At 44.0% G+C, this 26,529-nt stretch overlaps 1 protein-coding gene across 1 annotated transcript in view; it reads left to right on the forward strand.

Moving 5' to 3' along the window:
• The window catches only part of PXK (PX domain containing serine/threonine kinase like), a 74,852-nt gene extending 48,629 nt beyond the window's left edge, over positions 1–26,223 (forward strand). Inside the window, 9 exon segments of the mRNA XM_030307106.1 lie at positions 779–940; positions 1,374–1,491; positions 2,750–2,828; positions 5,446–5,494; positions 10,995–11,072; positions 11,877–11,963; positions 12,418–12,487; positions 15,139–15,198; positions 24,949–26,223. Coding sequence (XP_030162966.1) covers positions 779–940; positions 1,374–1,491; positions 2,750–2,828; positions 5,446–5,494; positions 10,995–11,072; positions 11,877–11,963; positions 12,418–12,487; positions 15,139–15,198; positions 24,949–25,154 — 909 coding nt within the window. The 3' untranslated portion in view covers positions 25,155–26,223.
• Positions 26,224–26,529: the final 306 nt, after the last annotated feature.

Raw genomic sequence — 26,529 nt, forward strand, 5'->3', positions numbered from 1 at the left:
TCCATGGTGACAGTACAGAGCCTGCTTGGGATTCTTTCTCTCTCCCTCTCTCTGCCCCAACCCTGCTGACATGCGTGCGTGCTCGGAAGGAAGGAAGGAAGGAAGGAAGGAAGGAAGGAAGGGAAAAGGGAGAAGTTGTATCATTTTCTTCCAGTCCTCAGTAGATTGCCCTGGGCACCCCCTTTGGCTAGCACTGCTCTAGTTCACAAGGTCTTTGTGGGGGTTTATCTAGGGATCTGGATTACTGGATGAGCCACTGTTTATTAAATGGCAGGAAAAGTTTGCTTCTTTCTGTGGGAGCCGGTCATATGTTTCTGTTAATAAACAGCCCAGTATATTCTGAGAAGAGATTGGTCTAGAGATGTCTTCAGCTCAACCTCTTTTCCTGAATAACTTTGGCCAATGCCCTGACATGATAGCTTTACTCATCTGTGCAGGAGGATCAAGACTGTGCCCTGAAAAGAGCTGGCCCGTTGAGATCAGAAAGTGCTTAAAGTAGAGCTTTTTGGCACCAAAGGTGTTAACCCCAAGTACATGCAGACTACTCCTCTGTTGTTTGGAAATGAGGGAGCTTATTGTTGTGTCTCATAGCTGGAAAGCATTCAGCATCATCCCCTTCTCCAAAGAAATGGATGGAAGTGGCATTTTTCTTTAGGAATCTCCTCAGTGACCTCTTTGGTTTTGTTTCACAATGTATTGACTTAAAATACAAATTTAACCTGTCTCATAGTTGAATGAATTGGGGGAGAAAATGTAACCTATACATATTTTTTAATAGGTACTAAAGTTTCTACATGACAAGGGATTCCCTTATGGGCATCTGCATGCCTCCAATGTGATGCTAGATGGTGACACTTGCCGGCTGCTAGACCTTGAGAATTCTTTATTGGGCCTTCCTTCCTTCTACCGATCCTATTTCTCACAGTTCAGGAAAATCAATGTAAGTTGCTAAAAGTAACAAAACAGCAAGTTCATTTTTTGGTATAAATTGCCCCCATGCAGGACCCATGATCTGCCCATGTAAGAAATATGCACTAAGCAGTGAGAGGTACAGGCAGGGTAGGCCATGCCTCTTAGCCCTCTTCCTCCTACAGAGCATCACTGTACCTCCAAGAGCCTTGTTGAAATTGTAGATGGGACACGGAGAGATGTAGAATCACTGACTGGAAAACAGTGGAGTAGGACCAAGATCTTGAGTCAAAGTAATGCCTTGTGAGCTTTTGCAAAAGGCTTTGGAGTTGTGTTTTCACTACCAGTTGTGGGTGGAGTTGCCCCTGGGCCATGTTTCTCAGTGGAAGTGTAGGAAAGGAGCATTGGAATTCACAAACCCAAACTGAAGGATGACCACGCTGCTGCTGTCTTGTCTTCCACAGACATTGGAAAGTGTGGACGTCCACTGCTTTGGCCACTTACTGTATGAAATGACTTATGGACGACCGCCAGACTCAGTGCCTGTAGACTCCTTCCCTCCTGCACCGTCTATGGCTGTGGGTTAGTATGGGGTTTGAAGGAGTCTTCTGGGCCCTGGTAGTCTGCAGAGTTACTCACCCCCTTTCCAGAGTCCAGGAAGGACCCAGAGGTAGTTGGCATGCTCCACAGTCAATCAAATCCAATTTAAAAGTCAACAAAGTCTGAGCAATTTATTTACATGCACTTCACTAAAAATTCAGATGGCTTGTCCATTTGTCAGGCTATCTGAAACCTCAGGAGATGTTTTGTAACTGTTTTTAGAATTTTGAAAGTAGGTTGTAAAAAGAAGTATGGCTGGACTGAGTCTGATAGAAAAGCAGAAACCAGGAGCAGGCAAATTGAAGGCAGCCTTTCGACTAGGGCAGGTGTTGGGAGCCAGACTGAGGCCGAAGTGGGACCTGCAGGGAACAAGAGAACCAGGGGCTGGGCCTCTTATAAATAAAAGTCTGGCAGGACGAGCGTGAGGAGGGGTAGGCAGGTAGACAGATGCCTGGAAAATTGGATCCAGGAGTTCTTCCAGCATTACTGAGGGGACCGAGGAGAGTCCGAGGCCAGGTGGGAGACACCTTTGGGAGAGGGATGTAGGAACTGATGCACACTCATCCAGGGACCCTTTCATGCCCTCCACAGCCAGCTCAGAACTCACTGCTAGAGCACTGAGAAGGGAGGGCAGGGTAGCTCCTGGACCCTCAAGTCTTCAAGATCTGCAAGCTAAGCCTCCACCAAGTGCTAGTTCTGTGTCAAATGAGGTGGTTCAAAAGAACAGGCCCTGAGACGACTTTGTGTTGAGTTTGAACAGCTGAAACTCAACAGTGACCTGTGAGTAGAAAAGTCTGGCTGCTTTTGTTTATATATCATCCAAGGTGTTGGATGATGAGGTATCAACAGTTGGCATTTTGTGTGCTGGTTTTGATTAAAGGCACACAAGCAGCAAAATGTCTTTCAAGTTCAGAACTTTCTGTGTGGTGTTTACTTCTCTTTTAAGAGAGCAAACACTTTTATGAATGATATCTTGAGTCCTTCCTCCAATTATCTTTGAGATATATTTAGCTTTCTGTCAGCATGTGGTTTCTGAACCATTTATTTTGAGTCATCGGTAACATCCATGGTGCCAACATCCCCCTCCCCCGTGTATGCCATCTGTCTGTGCGTGAAGAGTTTTGACACCATCCTGATCAGCCTGCAGACAGTTGTTGCGAAGTGGTGTCAAACTTTTCATCACCAAGTGGATTTGCCAGCATGTTCTGTGGAACTAAAATGTGTATCTGTTCATTTCAAGTGGCCGTGTTGGAGTCTACGCTGTCTTGTGAAGCCTGTAAAAATGGCATGCCTACCGTCTCCCGGCTCTTACAGATGCCGTAAGTCAATCATATGCCTTGGTTGTAATCTTCATAACTATGTCAAACGCCAGCCTACTAACCCAGGTGCTTGGTACCATAGTAAATACCCAATCGTGGTCCTTGCAGAGTTAGAGTGACCTGCTTGCTGTTGGTCACTTGCAGCATGATATCATGACCTTTCCTCATGACCTCTCTGCTACCGTAGTCTGATGGCTCTGCTTTGATGTCCACACTCTCACACGTGTCTCTCCCTGTTGGTGTTAGCATTGTGTGTGTGTACCCATGGCATCCCCCACCTAGGAAATCCTGACAGAGGGCTTGCTCAAGCGCTGTCCTTTATGGCCCTGTTTCAGCACACCAGTTGGCCCTCAGCTGTGACTGGTTCACAAGTCATAGGCCTCAGTGGATCCAACTCTAAGAGGAGGGTAGCACGTTTCTTGCCTCCCATGCACTTGTTTGTTCCTTTGCTCCCTGAGTAACATTTATTAAACATCTGACATGTACCAGGCCTTGTGCTAGGGGCTTGGAGCTCAGAAGGCATTCTCCCTTAAACTGGGTTATGAATAGTTAAGCAAGACAATTGAAATAGTACTTTGGGGCCTTGCCTCTCAGTATATTTTCTATCCCTTCTTAGAGAGGCAGCAAGTGGTTAAGTAGAATGTGTCTGAGGCTTAGACATAACCTCTAAGGGTTATGGGGGTGGACCTAGCTTCACCACTTCTACCTGGGTGACCTTTGGCAGGTTTCCTGTCTAGAAGCTGAGTTTCCTTATCTGTAAAATGAGGATGATAATAGGACCCACCTCAGAAGGTTATTGGGAGGATTTAATGAGATGATTCCTAATAAAGTGCCAGGTACTTATAAGTGCTTTTTATTTTATTTTATTTTTAAAGGAGTTCTCTCTCTCTTTTTTTTTTAAAGTTTATTTATTTATTTTGAGAGTGAAAGAGAGAGAACATGTGAGTAGGAGAGGGGCAGAGAAAGAGAGAGAATCCCAAGCAGGTTCAACCTTGTCAGCTCAGAGCCCGACTTGGGGCTTGAACCCACGAACTGTGAGGTCATGTCCTGAGCTGAAATCAAGAGTCAGACATTTAACTGACTGAGCCTCCCAGGCACCCCAATAAGTGCTTTTCAAATGTTCATTATGATTAATACTGGTTCAGCTTATCTTTTGTGAACATGACATGCCATGCAGTGTGCCCAGTGCTTTGTCTGTACCAGCTTGCTGTAGAACACATGTACTCAGGAAACAATAATGTGGGGAACAGGGCAGGACTTAGCTGGAAGTGCATACAGCCAGAACTCAGAGGAGGTTGTGGTAAGTTCAGGTTCCTCGTGTTTAGAGAGGGTCTGCTATAGCCCAGGTGCCGTCCTAGGCCCCAAGGAAGCTGGTGCTGAGGCAAGCAGCCCAAGCCCTTGCCCTGAGGATGTGACATATTAAAGTTCTGCTGACACTGGCATGTCCCTCTCCCAAGCATCCTCCTTTAACAGCAATGTGAATACAGAAGAATAGATCCAGTTAGGGAAATAAAATAATTTTCACACAAACTGGTAGAGGAAAATGCATTTGTGGTTAGGGAACAGCCCGTGTCCATGTTGATTTACTTGGGTTTGCATTTGCAGCCCCCCTTCTGCCCCCCGAAGCTCTTCCATTCTCCACCCCGTCTTCCAGTGCTAAAGTGAATCCAAATTGCTTTTTCCTCACTTAAGTCTTTCTACCGTGTGGCCTTCAGCCTTGCGAAGAATACTTGAATATATGAAGAGGCGTGAGCTATGTTCAGTTAAAACATGTTTTCTGGAAGTAAATGGACCTGTGGCCTGGACAGGAGAGTTATGTCTCCACCTCCAGAGCCACCCCAGGAGCACTGTGGGGAAAAGTTAACGGTGTCATTTCTACTTGTGACATACTTCCTGTTTTTTAGAAAAGGGGAGACTCCTCAAGGAAAGAATCACGTACAGCCATTTGGGCACTGTCCAAGCAGCCATTTAAATTCTCCCAACTGTTTTAGTCAAAGCAGTTCAGAATTCCTCATGCTGTTGTTTTTAGTAACACAATATTTTAAAAAGACTTATTTATTATATTTTTAGGGAGAGAGTAAACAGGGGAAAGAAGGAAAGGGGGAGAGAGAAAGAGTTTTATCCTCCTCTGGTGTTTAAAAAAAGGTGGGGGCGGGGGTGGGAAATTGGTTCTTCTGTTTAGCAATATCTACTGTGTACATTATTTGCAATATAATGAATATAGTAATATAATGAAATAATAATATAAGGATTTGCAAAACTGATTTTTTTTTTAAGCATTATTGCTTTGCTATATAGCAGGAGACGTCTTCTGTCCCACAGGTGGGGAAATAACCTTCAGTACAGGGCTGACCCAGTCTCTTCCTGGTATAGCCCCTCTAATATTAGGGAATAGGGGCAACGGGGGTGGGGGTAGGAGGTTCTGAGGTTTTTCCGAGGTCAGCCTGGGTGGCCTGTAAACTCCTTTGAGTTTGTTGATAAGCACGAACAAACTGGTAGATTGGGCCAGGGCTGAGAGATGTGGTGGGAACCTCATGGGCTAAAGATGTCTCATTCCATTTTGATCTGAGAGGACACCTGGCTTATGAAAACTTTTTTTTATTTCTTTTCTTTACAGGTTATTCAGTGATGTTTTACTAACCACTTCTGAAAAGCCACAGTTTAAGGTAAAGCAAATCGTATCATTTTTTTGGTTTGTGACATATATGAGTTGATTTTGAAACTTCGTGCTTTTAAAAAAATTATTGAGGTAGAACATGATGATTCGATATTTGTGTACATTATGAAATGATCACCAACCCTAGTTAACATCTATCGCTATATATAGTTTTCTTGTGGTGAGAACTTTTTTTTTTTTTTTTAATGTTTATTTATTTTTGAGACAGAGAGAGACACAGCATGAGCAGGGAAGGGGCAGAGAGAGAGGGAGACACAGAATGTGAAGCAGGCTCCAGGCTCTGAGCTGTCAGCACAGAGCCCGACGCGGGGCTCGAACTCACGAACTGTGAGATCATGACCTGAGCTGAAGTCGGACGCTTAACCGACTGAGCCACCCAGGCGCCCCAAGAGAACTTTTAAGATTTAGTCTCAGCAACTCTCAACTATACAATACATTAATAATAGTCACCATGCTATACATTATATCCCATGACTTACTCATTCTGGAACTGGAAATTTGTACCTATTGGCCCCTTCACCCATTTCATCTGCCCCCTTCCCCCTCCCCAGCCCTGGCAAGTCTGTTCTTTGTCAACAATCTGTCCTCTATGAGTTTGGGTTTTGTTTTGTTTTGTATTGTTTTTAGATTCCACATATAGGTGAGATCATATGGTATTTGTCTTTCTCTGACCTATTTCACTTAGCATAATACCACAAAGCTCCATTCATGTTGTTGTAGATAGAAGGATTTCTTTCTTCTTTTTTATGGTTGAGTAATATTCCATTGTATACACCCCCATTTTCTTTATCCATGCACCCATTGATGGACGCTTAGATTGTTTCCATATGTTGGCTATTGTAAATAATGCTGCAGTGAACATGGGAGTGTATATCTTTTCAATTTAGTGTTTTCATTTCCTTCAGATATATACCCAGGAGGGGAATTGCTGGATCATATGGTAGTTCTATTTTTAATTTTTTGACAAACCTCCATACTATTTTGCCTAGTGGCTGTACCAATTTACATCTCCACCAGTAATGTACAAGGTTTCTCTTTTCTGCACATCCTCATCAAAAGTTGTTATTTCTCAGGGCGCCTAGGCGACTCAGTCAGTTGAGCGTCCGACTTTGGCTCAGGTCATGATCTTGTGGTTCACGAGTTTGAACCCTGCGTCAGTTCTGTGCTGACAGCGCAGAGCCTGGAGCCTGCTTCAGATTCTGTGTCTCCCTCTCTCTCTGCCTCTCCCCTGCTTGTACTCTGTCTCTCTCTCAAAAATAAATCAACATTAAAATTTTTTTTAAAGTTTTTTCTCATCTTTTTGATAATAGCCATTGTAACAGATGTGAAGTGATGCCTCTTGTGGTTTTGATTTGCATTTGCAGGATGATTAGTGATGTTGAGCACCTTTTCATTACCTGTTGGCCATTTGTGTGTCAAGTTAGTGCTTTTTTAAAGCGAACAAAAGAAGGTACAATATTTTTTTATTGGCATATAGTTAACATACCATATCCTCTTATTTTGCATACATCAAAGTGATTTGATATTTTTACTTTTTTTTTTCCTTTTTTCTTTAAAGAGAGTGCAAGCAGGGGAGAGGGACAGAGGGAGAATGGTTTTTTTTTTTTTAATGTTTATTATTTTGAGAGAGGGAGAGAGAGAGTGTACATGTGCACAAGCCAGGGGAGGACAGAGGGAGAGGGAGAGACAGAATCCTGAGCAAAATCCTCATGGTCAGCATGGTACCCAATGCAGAGCTTGATGTCACAACTGTGAGATCATGACCTGAGCCAAAAGAGTCAAGCTTAACTGACTGAGCCACCTAGGTGCCCAATATTTTTATACGTTATGAAATGATCCCCATGATAAGTCTAGTTGCCATCTTTTACCACACAAAGGTATTAAAATATTATTGACTGTATTCCCTATGCTGTATATTATATACCCATGACTTACTTATTTTACCTAAACTTACTTAGTTTAGGTACAATATTTATAATAGTGAATATTTGAAAACAATCATAATGTTTTACAATTAGGGAATAGTTTAATAATTATGGTACATCTGTTTAATAAAATGTTTTTTATCTAATAAAAGTAAATTTTATTTATTTATTTACTGTTTATTTATTTTTGAGAGAGAGTGTGTGAGCAGGGGAGGGGCAGAGAGAGAGGGAAACACAGTATCTGAAGCAGGCTCCAGGTTCTGGGCTGTCAGCACAGAACCCAGTGTGGGGGCCTGAACCCATGAGCTGTGAGATCATGACCTGAGCCAAAGCCAGTCGCTTAACTGACTGAGCCAGCTAGGTACCCCCAAAAGTCAAACTTATAAAGACATGTAGTAGCACGAAAAATGATTATTTGGGCTTAGGGGGAAAAAGCAGGATATAAAATACAATGTGTGAATACCTGTGTCAAAAAAAAAAGGAATACTTGTGTCTAGAGAAAGGCAGGAAGGAAATATCCTGGGAAGTAGCAGTGTTGTGTAGTATCATGGAGAGAAAACGCTCAGGTTGATGCCTTACTGTGCTTTTTTCATACCAGCCATTAATCTGAGGCTGGTTTTCTCAGACATGACATTTGACATTTTGGGCCAGATGGTTGTTTGCTGTGGGGGGCTGTCCTGTGCATTGTCGGAGGTTAAGCAACATCGCTGGCCTGTACCCACTAGATGTGAGCAGTACTTCCACCCCACACATTGTGATAATAAAAAAGGTCTCCAAAAATTGTCCAGTGTCCCCTGGAGAGAGGAGGGGGCAAGACTACCCCCATTTGAGATCCAGTCATCTATGGGCCTAATCTTTGAGTTGATGTTTACTCAGTGTGTACAGTTGATGAGTAACACCTGTTTATTGTCCTTGGTCAACTGAGATGATCTATGTGAGCGCCTGGTTCAGGGCCTGGCTCTCCTCAGTGCTCATGGTTGAGTTTGCTTTGGGCAGTAGAATGAAGGCTGATTCTTTCTCCTCTCCATATTCTAAAAGAAAATGTAATACTATTATTAAATTCAATTTAGGAAAAACAATGGGATCAGGAGATTGTACAGGAGAGGAAGAAGCTTTCCTCTGTCCTGTTTTTTGCCAGTCCGAGGAGTTCCAACAAAAACAGCTTATTTGGATCTGAAGTAGGAAAGAAAAACTCTTAAGTTCTTCTCTTCTTCACTGAAACTCCTCAGGAAATATATTCAGCCTTGTAAATAAACATGTTCTTCCAAGCCCTGAAAGTCCAGCCCAGGATTATTATTAGACCTTGTTCTTTCTCTGAATCAGAGCATCTGTGCAGCAATGACAATGTGATTTTAAAAACCAAGGTTAATTTCTTGTATGTGCACTTTTTTTCTGGAAAGAGACACAAGAAACTGGTGACATCGGTTGCCTCCATAAAGGAGAACTAGGTGGCAGACTTCTTACTGTGTATGTACCCTTTCATATCTTTGAATTTTGAACCCTATTACCTACTCAAACGTTTTTTAAAAGAATAATAGAGACAAAAAAGTTCAGTGTGATCCAGGTGTCTTGTTTCCCAGGCCTGAGCTCCTTGTGGCTTGAGAGACTAATAAATTAAGAGATGACAGGCTCAGAAGCATACCAGGTACCAAGCTATAGTTAAGAGCATCTTCTGGCAGGAAAAAGCTTACTCTTGGGAAATTTAGAAAGTAGATCTTTCATAGAGAAAATTCCTCTGAAGTTACAAAATAGTAAAATATTATAATTACTTGAATTTGTGTGTGTGTTCGTTCCAATAAGCTGTATATGTTTTTTATTTTTTATTATAAGTGTACAGTTGAGTAGTGTTAACTGTATTTACATTTGTTGTGTAACATATCCCTGGAATGTTTTTATCTTGCTAACTGAAACCCAAGACCCATCAAACAACTCCCCGTTAACCCATCCCCAGCCCTTGGCAAATACAATTCTACTCTCGGCTTCTAGGACTTTGACTATTTCAGATACCTCATATGAAATGGAAGCACACAGTATTTGTTCTTTTGTGACTGGCTTATTTCAGTCACGTCCTTTAGGTTCATCAATGTTGTAGCATGTGACAGGATTTCCTTCTTTTTAAAGGCTGAATACTATTCCACTGTGTGTCTTAACCACATTTTGTTTCGCCATTCCTCTGTTGGTGGACATTTAGGCATTTTTTACCTCTTGGCTATTGTGGATAATGCTGCATGCACTTGGGTGTGCAAGTATCTCTTTTAAGATCCTGCTTTCAATTCTTTTGGATATGTATACCGAGAAGTGGCATTGCTGGATCATATGGTAATTCCGTTTTTAGTTTTTTGGGAACCTCCATGCTGTCTTCCACAGCAGCTGCACCATTTTACATTCCTACCATCAGTGTGGTGGGACTCCGATTTTTCCACATCCTTGCCAACACTCGTTATTTTCTGTTGGTTTTGGTGGTGACCATCCTATGTGTATGAGGTGAGATCTCATCATGGTTTTCTTTTGCAGCCCTCTAATGACGAGAGGTGTTGATTAATCTTTTCGTATACTTGTTGGCCATTTGTAAACCTTTGGAGAAATGTCTCTTCAGGCCCTTGACCCATTTTTTTCCCCTTAGATTTTCTGATCTTTTTTTTTTTTTTCAGCTTTATTCTAGTATAATCTATTTTTTTGTGACAAATCCATTTTTTAGTTGGGTTGCTTTTGTTGTTGTTGAGTTTTAAGAGTTCTTTATATATTTTGGCTCTTAATCCCTTATGAAATATAGGATTTCCAGTGACTTTCTCCCATTCCATAGGTTCCTTTTTACTCTGTTGATTGTTTCCTTTGATGTGCAGAAGTTTCTAAAAAGTTCCATCTGTCTGTCTCTGCTTTTCTTGCCTTTGCTCTTGGTGTCTCGTCCAAAATCACTGTCAAATCCAGTGTCATGAAGCTTTTGTTTTGTTCTAGGACTTTTATACTTTTAGGTCGTTAGTCCAATTTTGAGTTAATTTTTGCATATAGTATAAGGTAGGGGTCCAGGTTCATTCGTTTACATGTAGATATTCAATTTTCCCAGCAGCATTTATTGAAGACACTGTCTTTTCTCTACTATGCCCCTTCTGGCACCCTAGTCAAAGATCATTTGACTGTACACATGAGGGTTTATTTCTAGGCTATTCTGTCTCTTTGGTTTGTGTATCTGTCTTTAAGCCTGTATAACATTATTTTGATTTGTGTAGTTTTGTGTTATATTTTGAAATCAAGAAATGTGGTGCCTCCAATTTTGGTCTTTTTTTTTTCAAGATGGTTTTGGCAATTTGGAATCCCTTGAGTATTACTTGAATTACTTGAAACATGTTTATTTATGCATTTTATATATTGCTTAAAAATGGTAATGAGGTAAGCATGATGGGGATGCCAGAGGTGTTCAGGATAGTATTGAAGTGGGTATTTTGTAACTGATTTTATTCCAGATGCCCTCCTTCATGATAACCAACTGCTCCTTTATCAAAACCAGGACTTGAGAACATCTCTGGCCATTTAACTCAGTGGGTTATGTACTTTTTCTTCTTTCAGATTCCCACAAAGTTAAAAGAGGCATTGAGAATTGCCAAAGAATGTATAGAAAAAAGACTAATTGAAGAACAGAAGCAGGTAAATTGCTAGTAGTTCCTTATTGTTTTTTCATCTTTCAGTTTTCACATCCTGTGCCATAGTATTCACAGTGACTTACTTTTGACTGGCTGTTCATTCCATAAACATTTCTTGCATCCTCACTCTGAACTGGACTCCATGCTCAATGCTGTGAGAGAGCCAGATGCTTCACAGTCCTTCCCTCAAGGTGCTCAGCTTATGGGGAAAACAAACATGCCTATAAAGGGTGGTCAGCATTTCTGATTGGGGCAGGCAGTATGGTGGTGGGGCACATGTGGTCCTTACTCTAAAAGTGCTAGGAGCGGGGCGCCTGGGTGGCGCAGTCGGTTAAGCGTCCGACTTCAGCCAGGTCACGATCTCACGGTCCGTGAGTTCGAGCCCCGCGTCAGGCTCCGGGCTGATGGCTCGGAGCCTGGAGCCTGTTTCCGATTCTGTGTCTCCCTCTCTCTCTGCCCCTCCCCCGTTCATGCTCTGTCTCTCTCTGTCCCAAAAATAAATAAACATTGAAAAAAAAATTTAAAAAAAAATAAAAAAAAAAAATAAAAAATAAAAAAAAAATAAAAGTGCTAGGAGCCACACTTGTCTTCTATAGAAGAGGGAAAGGCAGGAAGGAACGGGGAAAAATGGAAAAGGTCTTCATCTTCTGGCATACTCTTTTTCCAGACATCCAGACCCGAGCTTGGAGGCAGACAGGCTGAGCAAGGAAAGAATTTTCATCCAAATAATTTGATTTGGCAAAACTTGTTAGAGATTTTCATTAACATAGGATATACTTACTTTGTGGTAAATTGTGGTCTCTTAAAGATTCACCAGCATCGAAGACTGACAAGAGCCCAGTCTCACCATGGATCTGAAGAAGAGAGGAAAAAGAGAAAGATTTTAGCTCGAAAGGTAAGCCTGATGTCTCTGAATTCTCTCTGTGAATTCTTGACTACATGTGAAGAAAGTTCTTAGGTTAATAGTGCATGTTTAGTTAAAGACAAGATTTTGTGCTATGTCTCCTTGAAAGCTAAAACTAGTTCCAGATGACTGGTTTGCAGCTTTTAAAAAAGAGCCATATAATATCAGCAGAGAAATGGACCATATAGTTTCCTGGCTTGCTGGGCTGATTACAGCCTAATGTAATTGAGGAGAATGACTGGCTTGAGAAAGTACACTCAGCTTTCTTGGTTTTGTTCCCCCTTTGTTTGTGGCTTGTGGCTTCTTAACTGTATTAAGTTATGAGGTCAGATATGACCTTGTATGTAGCTAGTTTAACTTTGTGCCTGGAAAATATTTGTATTCTAACTCTCAGCTTCAGTGTGTTTATGCTTTACTTTTCCCCATCTCTCTTTTATTTTTAAAGAAGTCAAAACGGTCTGCTGTTGAAAACAGTGAAGAGTATTCAGCAAAATATAGCAACTCCAATAATTCAGGTAACTGGTTAAAGATTATCGTGGGGCCCTAGAACCCAAAGGTCAGGACTTGGAGTCGTTTTTGGCTTCTGGTGGCCAGAGACTGGGCAGTGTAGGGAACAGAAGAACCTTGCCCCTAGTGAAGGATTGTGACAACATGCAAGGGCTCACAGGACTCAAGTGCTGGAAGAATCCTCTGAGGTTATGGGGTAACACAGCCTCCTCATTGATAGTGAGACTTGATCAACCAAAGATGAGCATTAGCCATGGTTGAAAAACCAATCCAACTTACAATACAAGGCCTCCTGTTTGTCAGTAGAACCTGCATGAACAGAAACAACCCTGAATCCTGCCCTGTACTTCAGTCCCCACATGGTGGGAGGATGTGCCCTCATATGTGGGTTAAGGAATGGACTCAACGGTGTGTGGGGATGGCAAGAAGCATCCTTCCAGAAGGACTGTGGTGATACAGAGAGGACTATCCTGGACTGGCAGTCCTAGCTGTCACTCCTGGTGACCCCTTGCCCAGCCCTGCTGGCCTTGGGCCTTAATGTCTCCATCTTTGGAAATCAGAGCCAGATTAAATGATCCCTTGGAGACTGCCAGTTCTTCCACCTGATGCACTTTTTGAATCTTTTTTTTCCCCCCTTCCACCTTATGCATGTATCCGAGGTAGAGTTCCACATAGAGAAGGAAAGGCTTCATCTAACCCGAAGCAGCTTTGGCTTAGCCCGGAGGGCCAAGGAAAGGGGAGGTTTTGTTAGGTTCAGGGATAGCTGCATATACTTTCAGGCTGGAGAAGGGCCAAGCAGAGAGAGAGAGAAGCTGAAGTTGTGTGAGAGAATGGTAGGGGGCTGGAAGGCCAAGAGGTTAGCCGCAGGACCCCAACTGTCAGTCTCACCAGGGAGGAAGCCCATCCATCTCTTCTGGGATGTAGGAGCCAGGAGGGCTGGGTGAAGAGGCAGAGACATTTAAAAATAGAAGGAAGGGAGGACATCGAGGGTGTTCCCAACTCATGCCTTCTCAGGTCTCTGCACAGTCAGTGAGGAGATGGCTGTCAGGGAGCACAGGACCTGAAGGCTGGACCAGCCGAAGCCAGAGATCACAGGCAGTGTGGGAGGGGCTGGAAGTTGGGAGAGTTGGGCTGGAAGTCACCCACTCCAGGAAGAGGGGAGAATGTGCTGATACCACTGCCTGTAGCGTGCAGCCGCCACAGAAGGGAAGAGAGGCGGGAAGCCCCAGTGAGGATGAAGGCCTGCTTCTCAGATACAGCAGCTGCTGTGGCTGGCGGGTAATTCCAGAGCTGGAGGTCTCTTTTCTCCATGGTTGATGCAACGGACATGGGCCAGTCTTTGTCATCATTAGGCTGAAACTCATGTCTCCAACCAGCATGTCTGACAGACATTCTGTCCGGCAACTAATTTTTTCCAAGCAGAGAAAGCCTGGCTCAGGGTCCTCCACCTTCCCGAGGCCCGGCCTGCCTGCAAGGTTCTGGGCCGGATGCAGCCAGATGAGATTCCAAGGACTCCAAGACCCCACCGCACCCTCAAGGTGTTCAGGAAAGCCAAGTAGCAGTTGGCAGAAATGTAAACATTATCTCCAGACCCCACCGGAATCACAGATTCGGTCTTTTCCCCTTTAAAATCTATGTTAGCACAACAAAGCAGTGGGAAGACAGGATGGGTTGGGTTTTGCCTCCTTTTTCAGTAAAACGCCTCTCATATTTAAACAGGGTGGTGAGAGCATATTGTGAATAGTGAAAAGCCACTCGGCTTGAGGGAGGTGCGGTTTAATTCAGACATTTTTCCTCATGCCCAGCGTCCATGCCATGTCCAACCTGTCCTGTGGGCAGTGGGTGAGGTGATGGTTGGAGGCTTCTCAGGGACATGATCACAGCCACCCCTGGAGCCTCGGTTAACCCTTCCATAGGACCTCTGTGTCAGGGGGCAGCCTTCATGTTGCCACAGAAGGGCTTATGTAGGAGCCTCTATCTGCTTATTGGGCCACTTCTATGTCAGGCCAGGAGAATATTCTCTGGAGACTTCTGAGCAATGGGGAGATGCTGAGAACTTGAGAATATGGGGAATATGCATATTGTTTTAATGTAAATAATGGTATTTGCTGGATTTCAGCTAAGAAGAGGCCTGGGAGACCCACACACTGAATAGGCTGACCCTACCTAATTGATAAAATGGAACTTCTGCAGAGAGCATTGCTAGGTGGATGCTGTGGGGGACTCTCACTTCCTTTGGAGAGGCCTCCACTGGACTGCTCTGTCCCTCTCTGTCTCTCTCTGTCCCCTGTATTGCTTGTGGCCATTGTCATTTGGTGTTCATTATCCAGGGACAGAAGCTGGGTCAGGAAAAGATACTACAGCCAACTGCACAAGTCGTTGACAGCTCAAAGTTGTTTTCAACCAGGCAGAGTGTGGGGAGCAGTGGGTGGCAAGGAGCCTTCAGTGGCCTGGGGAGGAAACATGCCCTACACAGCAGTGATAGCCTGTGGTCACTGAGTCCAGCCTCTGAATTCCCTGTCCCCCCTCATCTTTTACCATAAGGCCCACCCACTAAGCCACGTGCAGATTCTCAGGCAATGGTGGGTCCCAGCTCAGGCCAGATTCCAGGTGTCTGTCTTTGTCCCCATGAGGGTTTCTCTGTGTTTTCTCTTAGCAGGATCTGGGGCCAGCTCACCTCTCACATCCCCGTCATCACCGACTCCACCCTCTACAGCAGGTGAGTGATGGAGGCAAAGTAACCCTCTGCCATCCTCTGACCCAGCAGGAGGAGGAATGGGGCCCTTTCTCTTCCTGCCTGGGCCCAAGCGTGTCAGGGGTCAGACCGTACCTGCCTCCTCCAGAGAAAGCGGTGGGACTGCAAATTGGAAGAGCTGAGGGTCTAGATTTCCAAATTCAGACTTCACAGGGAGTGGAATAGTTGATTTCAGAGGCAGTAGCCACCCTCTGCTTCCAGCCAGCTCTCTTGCTGAAAAGCCTCACGCAGGGCTCCTCAGATCAGAGCTCGCCTCGGTACATGCTGAGCTGAACTAAACAGTTGCTCTGCTGCCCAGGCGCCTTGTTCTGCCAGAGCTGTCTCTTCAGGGAGCCCAGCCACAATGTCTGTGTGGTCACAGAGCAGAACTGGTGAGATGCCCAGGTGTGGGAGTGACCTAACCACCGAACTTCTGATTTCCCGATAACTGTTGGTGCTCTGTTCTGCTCTGTAACACGTTTAGTCCTGGGAATATTTTTGTGGCCTTTGTTTTGCCTTTGTGAATTAAATCAGATTACAATGAGTTTTGTTTGAAAAATGTAGAAAGAATTTATCTTGGGGAATATTTATAAAAATAATCTCCAATTTCGTGGAATAGTCTCATGATGCTCTTTCCCTCTTTCCTATTTGAACTAATATCTCTTCCCTGACCATTTTGCTAGCCTCATAAAAACACATTGGGAAACCAGTCATATTTCTTTTCACTTCTTAAAGGAACCAGATGTTTTCGATGTCAGAGGAGCTGGTTCTGCCATTCAGAGCTTGTCAGCTGTGCATGGAAGAGTTGCTGTAGCTGTCTGAAGGGAGGGTCATTGCCTGGGCTTGATTTATGAGCTGACAGTTCCATGTTCATCAAGGATTAAGGCAGCACCCAGGAGCTATCAAGAGCATTACCCATCTGCTCTCAAATACTTCTAATTGACCTTCTTAGGAAAATGACAAGCAAGCATAAAGGGAATAGTTTACAAACTTCTGCTATAAGAGTGTACAAACTTCTTACTCAGCTTACTTCTGGCTGGTGGGTCTCTCCTCTTGCTGACCGAGGATGGTTACTGGTGGTTTGCTGGGGAATGCTCTGGGCCAGGACCCGTTTTGAGGAGCCAAGTACCTGGCTCGTGGGAATGATCATTCTTTTCCCTGGCTGACTTTGTCAGCAGATTTTACAAGAAAGCCCCCAAATATTGATCAAGGGAGAATCTCGTCTTTTCCGTCTTGTGTAGGGGTGAGTTGTATAGGCTGGTCAGAAATTTCTGGAGCTCCACTGCCCAGATCATGTTGAACCATTTTCTGGAAGAAAGGATTAATTACATACCCCTTAGACATTTGAAGAAAATTGGAGAGAATGAATAGTGAGAACCCATAAACCCTTTAACATATAAGGTGTCTCTTTAATCATATTGAACATCTACTGTATGCATTAGGTATAGTCCTGGGAAGTTAACTGCCAGTTCTCATTTTTAAATGCCTCAGGGAATTCTCCATCTATATGGATTTTTTTTTTTCATGAATCCTCTGATTTACCTGTGTTTTGAATGGGAGCTATCTCATACTGTAGCAGGTTTGCATGAGATGAGGGAATTTTCAGAAGGAGAGAAGAAAAAGGGGGAATTTTTGGTAATGAGAGTCAATGTTGGAAAAACTTTGAGGTGAGTGGGAGTGGTAGGGGGCGTTACTGTGAATTTTGATCATACCTATTCTGAAAGGGAGTTGTGAGGATCGAGAGGGAAAAATATGTGAGGCCCCAAGCACAAAGCCTGGCACAAGTGATAAGTTCCCAGCAAACACTGGCTCCTTCTTTCCTTTATCTCCTTTAACGTTTTGTTGATGAAATTAGCAACTCAGCCCTAAAGACTGTACTCTGACCTCTGCTGGGCACTTATTGTAATGCATCTCTTAAAAATGAGAACTAGCCTTTGCCTGTCAACCCAGCATTTCTGGCCTTGAACAATGAATTTATTCATTATTTATGATGCATTTAGTGAGAGGCTGAAATGTGCTGGGCACTGTGGCTGGCCCTGGCTTACAGGGACGAATAGACAGGGACCTAGCTCATGTGGAGTCGCATTTCTAGAGCCTCTCAAGAGCTCCAAAATGATAGACATAATTAAGCAAATGCTTTCCTTGAGGTCCAGCCATGGTAATTTTCTTTTTTTTTCTCCCAATATTTACCCTCCTTCAATAGAGAATCTCCCCCCGAAAATCTAGTCCTCCAGCAAGCAGCGTCCCAAGCTTCTGTGCTGTGTGAGGCACGAGGGAGCCACAAACACGTAGTAGCTTCATGCAGCTGTGCCCATGGCTGATGCTCCGTAAATCCTTGTTGCTGGATTTGCTTGGGCTTGCTCTGCCTTCAGGGCCTCTGCTGGGACAGAGCAGACTCCCAGCCTAGGGTGGCATCTTCTGGCTGGTCAGCCCCCTGCTTAGACTGGCCCCTCCTTCCAGGACAGGAGGCCAGGCTTCTCCAGTGGGCTCATCTTTCTCGTTGCCTCTCTGCACTGTCTATCTTGTTGCTGGAATCACATTTGCTCTAATCTATATGGCTTTACTTCTAGGCTAAGGTAATGGTTAAAAAAAAAATGGCATGCTTACCTGGGAACCAAGTCAAGGATAGGTCTTCTAGCTTTATGATCAAATGCAATTTTCTCAAGAAAGGAAGGAAAAATCTTCACTTTCAAGGGCTAGTATTAAAAAAAGTATTCTTGCTCAAGGTAGCATCTCAAAAACACAATCTGGGAGCCCCTTGGGAAGGAACTACACCTCAGGCCGGGGAACCTAAACTCAAGGGCGAACACTTGCTAGTTCTGGGACCTTGAACCAGACTGTTGGCCTCCCTGCGCTTCAGGTGTTCCCATGTGTCAGTGAGGATAATGACAGTGCCTGCCTATGGGAGTTATTACAAAGTTCCAGAGCATTTCCTGGGTGTGGGGTTAGAACAGCACTGGGTGTATAGTAATCCCTCGGTACACTGTTCCTTACTGGGACGCCTTGGATGAGTCATTTTCCATGTCTAGGTATTGTTTACCTCATCTGTCAAAGGCAAAAAATGTGGGAATTAAGAGGAGACCATCTCACGGTCCCTTCTAATCAAGCATAGTGTAAATCTACTGGGGGCCCTGTGTGCTCAACAATAGGTCAGCGTAGGCAAGTTCAGTTTGACCGCATTGCCTTCCTTCCTGAAAGTATCAGTTTTAAGCACATACATGACAGCTTAGGGTATTCTTAAGCCCTGTTACTTTTAGTATGGAGCAGAAGTGACAGATGTTTCTAAGCGAAGGAGTGTCACCCTCATGAGCTCTTTCCAATTGCGTAAGTATGGGGCCTCTCCCATTTCTTACTGCACCTGCCTGCCATGGAGCCTCTTGAGGGATAAATATGTCCCTGAGTTTGGTGGTGATTCCATTGGGAGGGGTGGGATTCTCTAAAACTCTTGTGTTGGATCCTTATATTTTCGGTGAGAACATTCCTTTCTTTTCTGCTAAAGGTTATGCTCCCTACCTCTGGACAGTCACTCTTTCAAGAGCTTTAAAATTCTTTATCCTGACTTTTTTCATGGTAAATATCACCAACTCGTGTTTACACTCTGTATTCATAGAAATGAGTGGTTTAGAAGATCCAAATCTCCATACACACCGGGTTTGGGAAAGCTAAGTAAAGCAGGAGACTCTACATTATTGTTGTTTTTAATAATTGTATCTAACATATTGTAGGCACTTATTTTGTGCTAGGCACTGTTCTAAGTGATTTACAGTCGTTGTTTTAATCCTTATGAATACCTTCCTATCCAATGAGAGTAGTTTCTACTATAGCTCCATTTTAAAGACACCGAAGCAGAGGCTCTAGTGAGGTGACAGACTTTGACCAAGGTCACACAAGCGGGGGGTGCTAGAGCCAGGATCCAAACTTGCTTCTGTCTTTGCTCTTTTACCCCTACCAATCTTCATCAGGTGCCTGTTCCCTTGGGTGCACTGCAGGTTGCTGTTAAATATTGACCAGTGGCAGGAAAAGAACCCTGAAAGTGGAGTCGGAAAACCCTGGCTGTGGGTCTGCCACTTCCCAGCTGTGACCTTGGACAAGTAATTTCCATTCTTTGAAGCTGTCTTTTAAAGGAATTCCTAATCTGTATTAGGTAACGTGCAAAAACAAAGCTTTATAAGCAGTGAAGTACTACCAAGCATAAGCTATAAATGCCCTGCAAGAGAATTCTAGCCCTTCATGCTTGCAGCTTATAATTTAAAGTAATAATTTTGAGGAGAGAGCTGGCAATTTATAGAAAACTCGGTGTGTAAGAAAGAGTGGAGAGAGAGAAGTTTCATATCTGGAGATCTGGAGGAGGGAAAACAGAGCCTTATGGGCACAAAGTGACCAGAAGCTTAAATAATAGGAAGGATGGTTAAGAATAAATGAGGCACACACACAAAAAATGTATTTATTGAGAATGTTGGAGTTTCCAGAATTTGTCTAGCCAGGTTAAAGTCTGAAACCCAATCTAGGCTCAGAATCCATGTCTCTGGCCATAAGAATTGCCCCCTTTTCTTTTCTTTCTTTTTTTTTTTTTAATTTTTTAAATGTTTATTTATTTTTGAGATGGAGACAGAGCGCGAGTGGGGGAGGGGCAGAGAGAGAGAGGGAGACACAGAATCTGAAACAGGCTCCAGGCTCCGAGCTGTCGGCACAGAGCCTGATGCAGGGCTCAAACCCACAAGGCGTGAGATGATGACCTGAGCCGAAGTCGGATGCTTAACTGACTGAGCCACCCAGGCACCCCACGAATTGCCCCCTTTTCTAAAGACCTACACATACACAAAGCAGTTCCCATCTTTGGGATGAACAGCTCTGCCTGCAGCGTTTCTCTGAAGAGTGTATTGGCTCTGCTCTCCCGCCCTCTTAGTCTCCCTCCCCCACTTCCCAGCCCAAGCGTGTAAGCTCCTCCCTTGAGCTGTGGGCTGGTTCGGGTGGAAGTGGCACAGGACAGTATCCCTGGCGTCCTCCCAGAGCTGTCCCACGTGAGTGGTCAGTCTGCCCAGCCCCTCATGGGCCTCATTTCTCAGCCCCTCCACAGACAAAGGGATTTTCCTCTGGACAGTAGGGCACATTGGTTCATCAGGAACTCTGGGATTCCCTGTCAGGGAAGGCATTATCCTTCACATTTCGCCAGGAATCCAGTCAGTCAAAAGGAAGACAAGAACGTTTGCCTTGCTTTTTTTCTTTTTAATGGTTTCATGGCCTAAAGTAAGCAAATGCCACTCACTGACCAGTTCAGCCTGTAGAGCCCAGCTGCCTTCGGGGAGGGGCCTCTCATCCCTGGCCTGGAGCTTGCCTTAGACCTGCCCTGTGCTCCTGCTCCTCCCAACTTTAAAAAGACAGGTCTCCGTTTTAGACTATGGAAGGCTTGATTGGAAGAAAGTGGTAGACTTCTTGGTAGACTGTCCTTATTTAGCAATAGAACTAATTGCATTTCCAGTACCCATTCCACTTTTCAGGCGGGGTAGAACCTTCACAGGTCTTCTGAAGTGAGTGTTGTAAACAAAAACAGCACCTAAGTGGCTCAGAAAAACAGAACAAAGAGTATGAAGAGGAAAATGACTCCCTGGTTGCTCTATTAGCATGTTTGCCATGTTCTAAAAAAGTCACAATCATGCTTACGAACCAGTGCGTTTTGCAGTTAAATATAGCCTAGTTTGGCAGTGAGAATAATAAGCATGTGATTCAAACTAATATTTTACTGTCTCTTACTATTTGATTAAATGACACTAAAAGCTGAATAATGACTTGTGTCCCCCTCTCTCTCCCTCTCTCTCTCTGTCTCTGTCTCTGTCTTTGCTGTTTTCAGTAGAGCATGCACCATTTTGAACGTGAATTTTCGGTAAAGTAAGCTATACTGATTTCTCTAACTTTAAAGATGCTCTGTTTCTGGATATGAAATGGGACCCAATGTATCTAGATCACTGAAGTGATGAACAAATGGGAAAGCAGATTTGAGATGATTTCCTTCTCTGAACATTTAAATGAAATGCAGCATCTTTAAAAAGCACCCAAGTGACTTCATTATTCATTTCATTTTCACCCTGACCTTCAAAATCTTCATTTCCCCTCTGATGGTAGTTTTAAAACACAGCCCTAAAACCTAAAAATCAACTGCATGGCGTTTTGGCATATTTTAATTTCACAAAGCAGGGTCCCAAAGTCCTTGTGCAGCAAAAATATCGGTTCCTTATCACTCTGATGAAGGGAAAGAGTGTTAGCTGGTTGAGTTCTTGGTTACAGGAAGACAACTCACTGGCTTTTATAACTGGCAGTAGGGAAAAGTTCTTTTTTAAGCATCCCTAATAATTCTTGAGTTGAGACACGAGTGCAGCCTCCTCATCTATCTGAGGCAGAAGACAAAGGCAGCTGCCAAGAGCTGGGGGCTGCCTGCTTCCAGGGGGTCACTGCTGTCTGTTCTCTCTCGAGGGTAGCCAGCAGCTGTGGTGTTGGTCTGGTGGCCATGTGGCCTCCCCACTTCTATTCGTGGATCACAAAGGAATGCAGACCTACCAAGACCTGTAGACTGCCCACTGCTAAAACTGACCCCAAAGAAAGGGGATCCCCAGATATCCTTCCCACGAGGCTGGTGAGGATGTTTCTGGCAAGACATTCTTTTCTGGGCCTAACATATGCTCTTCCTGCAACGGTCCATGGCCTGTTCCAGGGCCTCTGCTGGATTGCCGGGTTCCCATTAGTTTGGTGGATAGGATTCTGGGGAGGATAGAGTAGTTGATTTTTGGTCTTTTTGCCCAAGAGTAGGTAAGGTGGGAGAGAACTGGATATAATTATAGATCAGCTGTTTTGGAGCATCCCTCATTCTGGGTTTTTGCAGGCCAGTATTTTTCAAAGCTTGGTGAATTCAGTTAGCAACCAATCCAACATGGAATCTGCCTGGTCTTGTCTATGGCCTGGGGACAAGGGCTATCAGAAAACCCGTGGTGGGGAGAGCTTGTTCGCACCTGAGGAGTCAGTGGCATTCAGGCATTAGGCAGTTGTTTCCAGGTTTGCCACAGGCCAAATAGCCAACTCTGAATTTGGCCCTTATTAATACTGCTAATTGTTAGAATGTATTATAGCTTAAGCCCCAACAAACCTTTAAAGGAAGCTTGTGAACTATAGAGAAGGCAAAAAGAAAAAGCCAAAAACCATGGTAGGGCTTACAGTCAGAGACTGAGTCCCTGGTCTGTGTTCCTGCTTCCTCCAGCGTTGGCCTTCTGACTCCCAGACCTCCTCCCCACTTCCAGAGTGTTCTGATCTGGCAAGTTGAGGTCTGGCGTTGCCCTGATAGTACACGTCAAGATCTGCCCTGGTTGTTGCAGGCCCAGTGAGGAAAAGTGGGCCTCGTGGGACATTAGGCCCTTTGGGATTGGTCCGGCCCTCCATGACCCTGCTCTTTACCATTGGATGAGTAGGTCATTTGCTTTACAAGCATGGGTTACTCTGTGGCACTTGGGACTATGTATTTATTTATGCTGCCTACATATTCTGAGAGATTCATTTAAAGTCCTAACAATCTCAGTCTTTACTTGGAACATGAAGATCCATGTACTGAACATCACCTGCAACTCCCAAACTCTGGGATAGTGAATTTGCACTTTTAACTTTGAGTGCCTGGTGATGAAACCAAAGTCAAGGGTTGGCTCCTTGTGAAGACCAGGCAGATTTGTTCTGTGCCAAGAGGCAACCCATATCCAAGTCCAGCTGCTGAGGCCTGCCTCTAGCCTCCCAGAATCCTGGGCTAGAGGGGTAACTGGTCTCTGGATGGCCAGCTCTATGCCTTTATCAGAAAGAACTCAAGTGCTGTCGCAGCCCAGAGCCTGCCTTCTTTCTTGTAACCTGCAGTGACTCTTCTCCAGGGTCAAAGCACAAAGCTGGCAGGCAGAAACCCTGGAGCTCCTTGACATCAGGCCCTGAATGTCAAGTCCAGATTCTGCCGCCCTTTGCCGGTCATTGGGTAGTGCTGGGGGTTACTGTTGCGCGCTGACTCCTCCAGGCTCTCTCGGTGCTGCAGTTGAGTTCCAAGAGCCTTCAGAGACCATTTCCTCTCCTCCTGGTATTTCATCGGCCACTATCCAAAAACCCCCTTCAGAGGAATGCTTCTGTCACACACCATCGCTGCTCTTCTCACCTCAGCAATCATTTGTGCGTTTAAAGTCCTTTTTATCTTTGTAGCCTGGTAACATAAAGCTGGGAACATTTGTCCACAATCCACCGTGGCAGAGCACATAATAGAACTTCATTCATTAGTTGTTACTGTATGGAACCAAGGAGAATTACATTTTGTTCATTTGTCTGTATTTAATATTTATTTGTATTGCTGTATTTCCATTATTTGAGAATTCTAAGATTGCAGAGCATGAATGTGTGTATCTGTGTGATTCTTTTAATTTCAGCTGCCTTAGGTTTGGGCAAAAGATGTAAGGAAGGTAAGTGGTTTTCTATGAAATACAAGACTTTAACTGTTATGTGTCACATTTGATAAAAAGGATGCTCTTACCCAAGTATTTTATTGGTGATCCTGAAACACTCACCCATATAAATTCAAGTGGCAGTTGGTATATTTATTTACCATCACAGCTCAGTAGCAGCTTAGGGGGGAAAACTACCTACCAGAATGTCTGGCTGGTGTAGCCCTAGGAGGGGCTGAGGGTAAGGCCAGAAAAAGATAGTGGAGTTACCGAGAGCTGCAAGGGTCACAGGAAATGGGCAACCAACTCTGTGGCACAAGCAAGTGCTTTAAGGAAGGTCTTTGGCTGTACTCCGTTTTTATTTTGTCCTAGGAGAATAATTCATTCATTGATTCAGAACTATAAAATTAAACTGCCAAATGTTCACATGCTTGGAAGCTAAGGGGAAGTTTCAGATACGCTTCCAGTTTCCTTCTCCTTGCCCACTAGGGTAGAGTCTTTCCTGCTGCTTCAGCAAAGATGTAGGGTAAGTGCAGCTCCGTCCTGGCCCTGGGTTAGGCCACAGTGGAAGGAAGGGCGCTGAGGAAGATGCCTCCCTGAGAATACCATTGCCAGGGAGAGAGCCTGCTGCCCCCTGCTTCACTGTTAACGGTTACTCGCATGTTGTATTTCTTTAATGCAGCCTAATAGGAAATGACTATTGGAGACAGATGGCCCCGGGGAGCCCATAACTCAGCCCCTCCTTGCCGAGAATCCAGTTTGTCATTTTACATTAAATCACATCCTTCAAATATTGTGTGTGCTGGCGCAGCTAAAGAAATGTTCATCCTTTATTAGTCACTGTTACTCAGGTAGCCCAACTCTGTGCATACAAATGTCTATCTTTACTTGCTAGCTCAGAGGTGGTGCTGCCCAGGACCTGGCTAAAGTAGCTAATGGAGCTTTTCTCTTGGGACCATTGCTAGAATTTGGAAATGGAGTTAGAGCCTCATATACCCAGAGAAAATGTCACTCTGCAGAGTTTCGTGTAATCTGTGATATTTGTTCAGTTTTTTCCCACATGACTATTACTGGGAGAAACGGCAACCTTTAATTACTTCCCCTTTGATGCTTGTAGCTTCCTTGTTCAGTATTTGAAAAAAAACATACAGCACTGGGTAATCTTGGTCCCTCTGAGGGAGAAACATTTGCAGTCTCCTCAAAGCTCGTTGCACCCAGGACCGAGCAGGAGCCTGTGTGCAGGGTGTTTGGAGAGGATACTGACTGCGCGTTCTTTCCTCCGTAGGGATGTCCACATTACCTCCACCGCCTCCGCCTCCGCCACCAGCAGCTCCCTTGCTTCCTGCGAGCACAGAGGCGCCTACACAGCTTCCGCCCCAGGCTGTGAATGGTGTGAGCCGAGGGGCCTTACTCAGCTCCATCCAGAATTTCCAAAAGGGAACTTTGAGGAAAGCCGAAACCTGTGATCACAGTGCTCCTAAGATCGGCTGAAGATTCGTGTTTACACTTGGAGGGAAAAGTTCTTTGTTTTTTCCTCCCACCTCCAGCCCCTACAGCACTCTTTTTCCGGATGAACAATTGCTGAGCCAGTAAAGCCACATACTGTTTTGCAGATGCTCATCTAAGAGGCTTCTCAAGAGGGAAATATCCAAGTAGAATAAAGTCAGGCTGGCGTTTCTGCCTTAAGAAATAATTCGCTCCTTTATTACCATTTTAAAGGAGTCTTGTTCATCCTCTAATGGGCATCTTTTGGGGGCAGCAGCATATTGGAGTCAACATTTGCACCAACTTAAGGAAATGGACAGAAAAACAATGACAATATTCACTCCCAGCAGTGAATGACCTTTGTGTTGCGATCCCTCCCATCCCATCAGACACTCCCAGAAATGTTCCCCTCATAGTTCATTTCTCTATATAAAGCATTTTCTGGTTATTTCTTAGATTAATTCCCATTCTTGCTACTTTATTTCCTCTTAGACATTAACACCGTAGTCCACAGCATAGTTACGTCATGGAGTCAGAGAAGCAACTGAGTTCATTTTCCACTCAAATAGACGGGGCCAAGTCCATAACATTCTCTAGGTTCTAACAGGAATACTGCTGTGGTTACAGAACTCAGGGCTGCTAAGGCAACCACTCTAGACTCACGGTTCCTTTGAGTTTGAGTGTATTGAGACAGATGTTAACATCAGGAAAAGCTCTTGCCAATTAGAGGACCTTCTTAATCCTCAGCAATAAAGTTAAGTTTGTGGTTTGGGGGAGGGGGTTACTATTACAACAAAAGTAAATTTGGCATCCATAGAAATCAGTTCTGATTTTTGAAAGATTTGTCCAAATATATCATTTTTTTAACGTTACTCATTAGATCCTTTATCCTACAATTTGCTTAAACCCTTAAATAAATTGCACTTTAAAGGATTATAAGTAATCCATTTAAAAATTCAAATACACACATCAGTGTTGGTTACTATGCAGAGAGAATGTCATTGTGTATAGTTTCATTTAATCTGTGACAAATGTTCAGCTGTATTTTTTATTAAAATAAACTATGTCAAGAAAATGTGTTGTCTATAGCTTGGCTAGATATTGTAAGTGGGAATTTTTTGTGGGAGCTTTTAGAAACATACATCCACACAGTATTTCTAGTTTCTTTCCCACCTATCCTATGTGTTTCTTTTGTGTGCTATTTTCCCTCTTAATTACTAAAAGCTAACAATCCTGCCTTGCTATCTAAATTAGACACCACTTCTATGTTTCTAGAACTAACTTAAACCTGTCTTTTCTGTCTCAACTTCTAAAGAGGACAGCAAATGGCAAATGTCTGGTTTTTGGCCATGGGAAGAATACCTGACAGGAATTTTGGTTT

Source organism: Lynx canadensis, chromosome A2, assembly GCF_007474595.2.
Source record: "Lynx canadensis isolate LIC74 chromosome A2, mLynCan4.pri.v2, whole genome shotgun sequence".
Taxonomy (NCBI): domain Eukaryota; kingdom Metazoa; phylum Chordata; class Mammalia; order Carnivora; family Felidae; genus Lynx; species Lynx canadensis.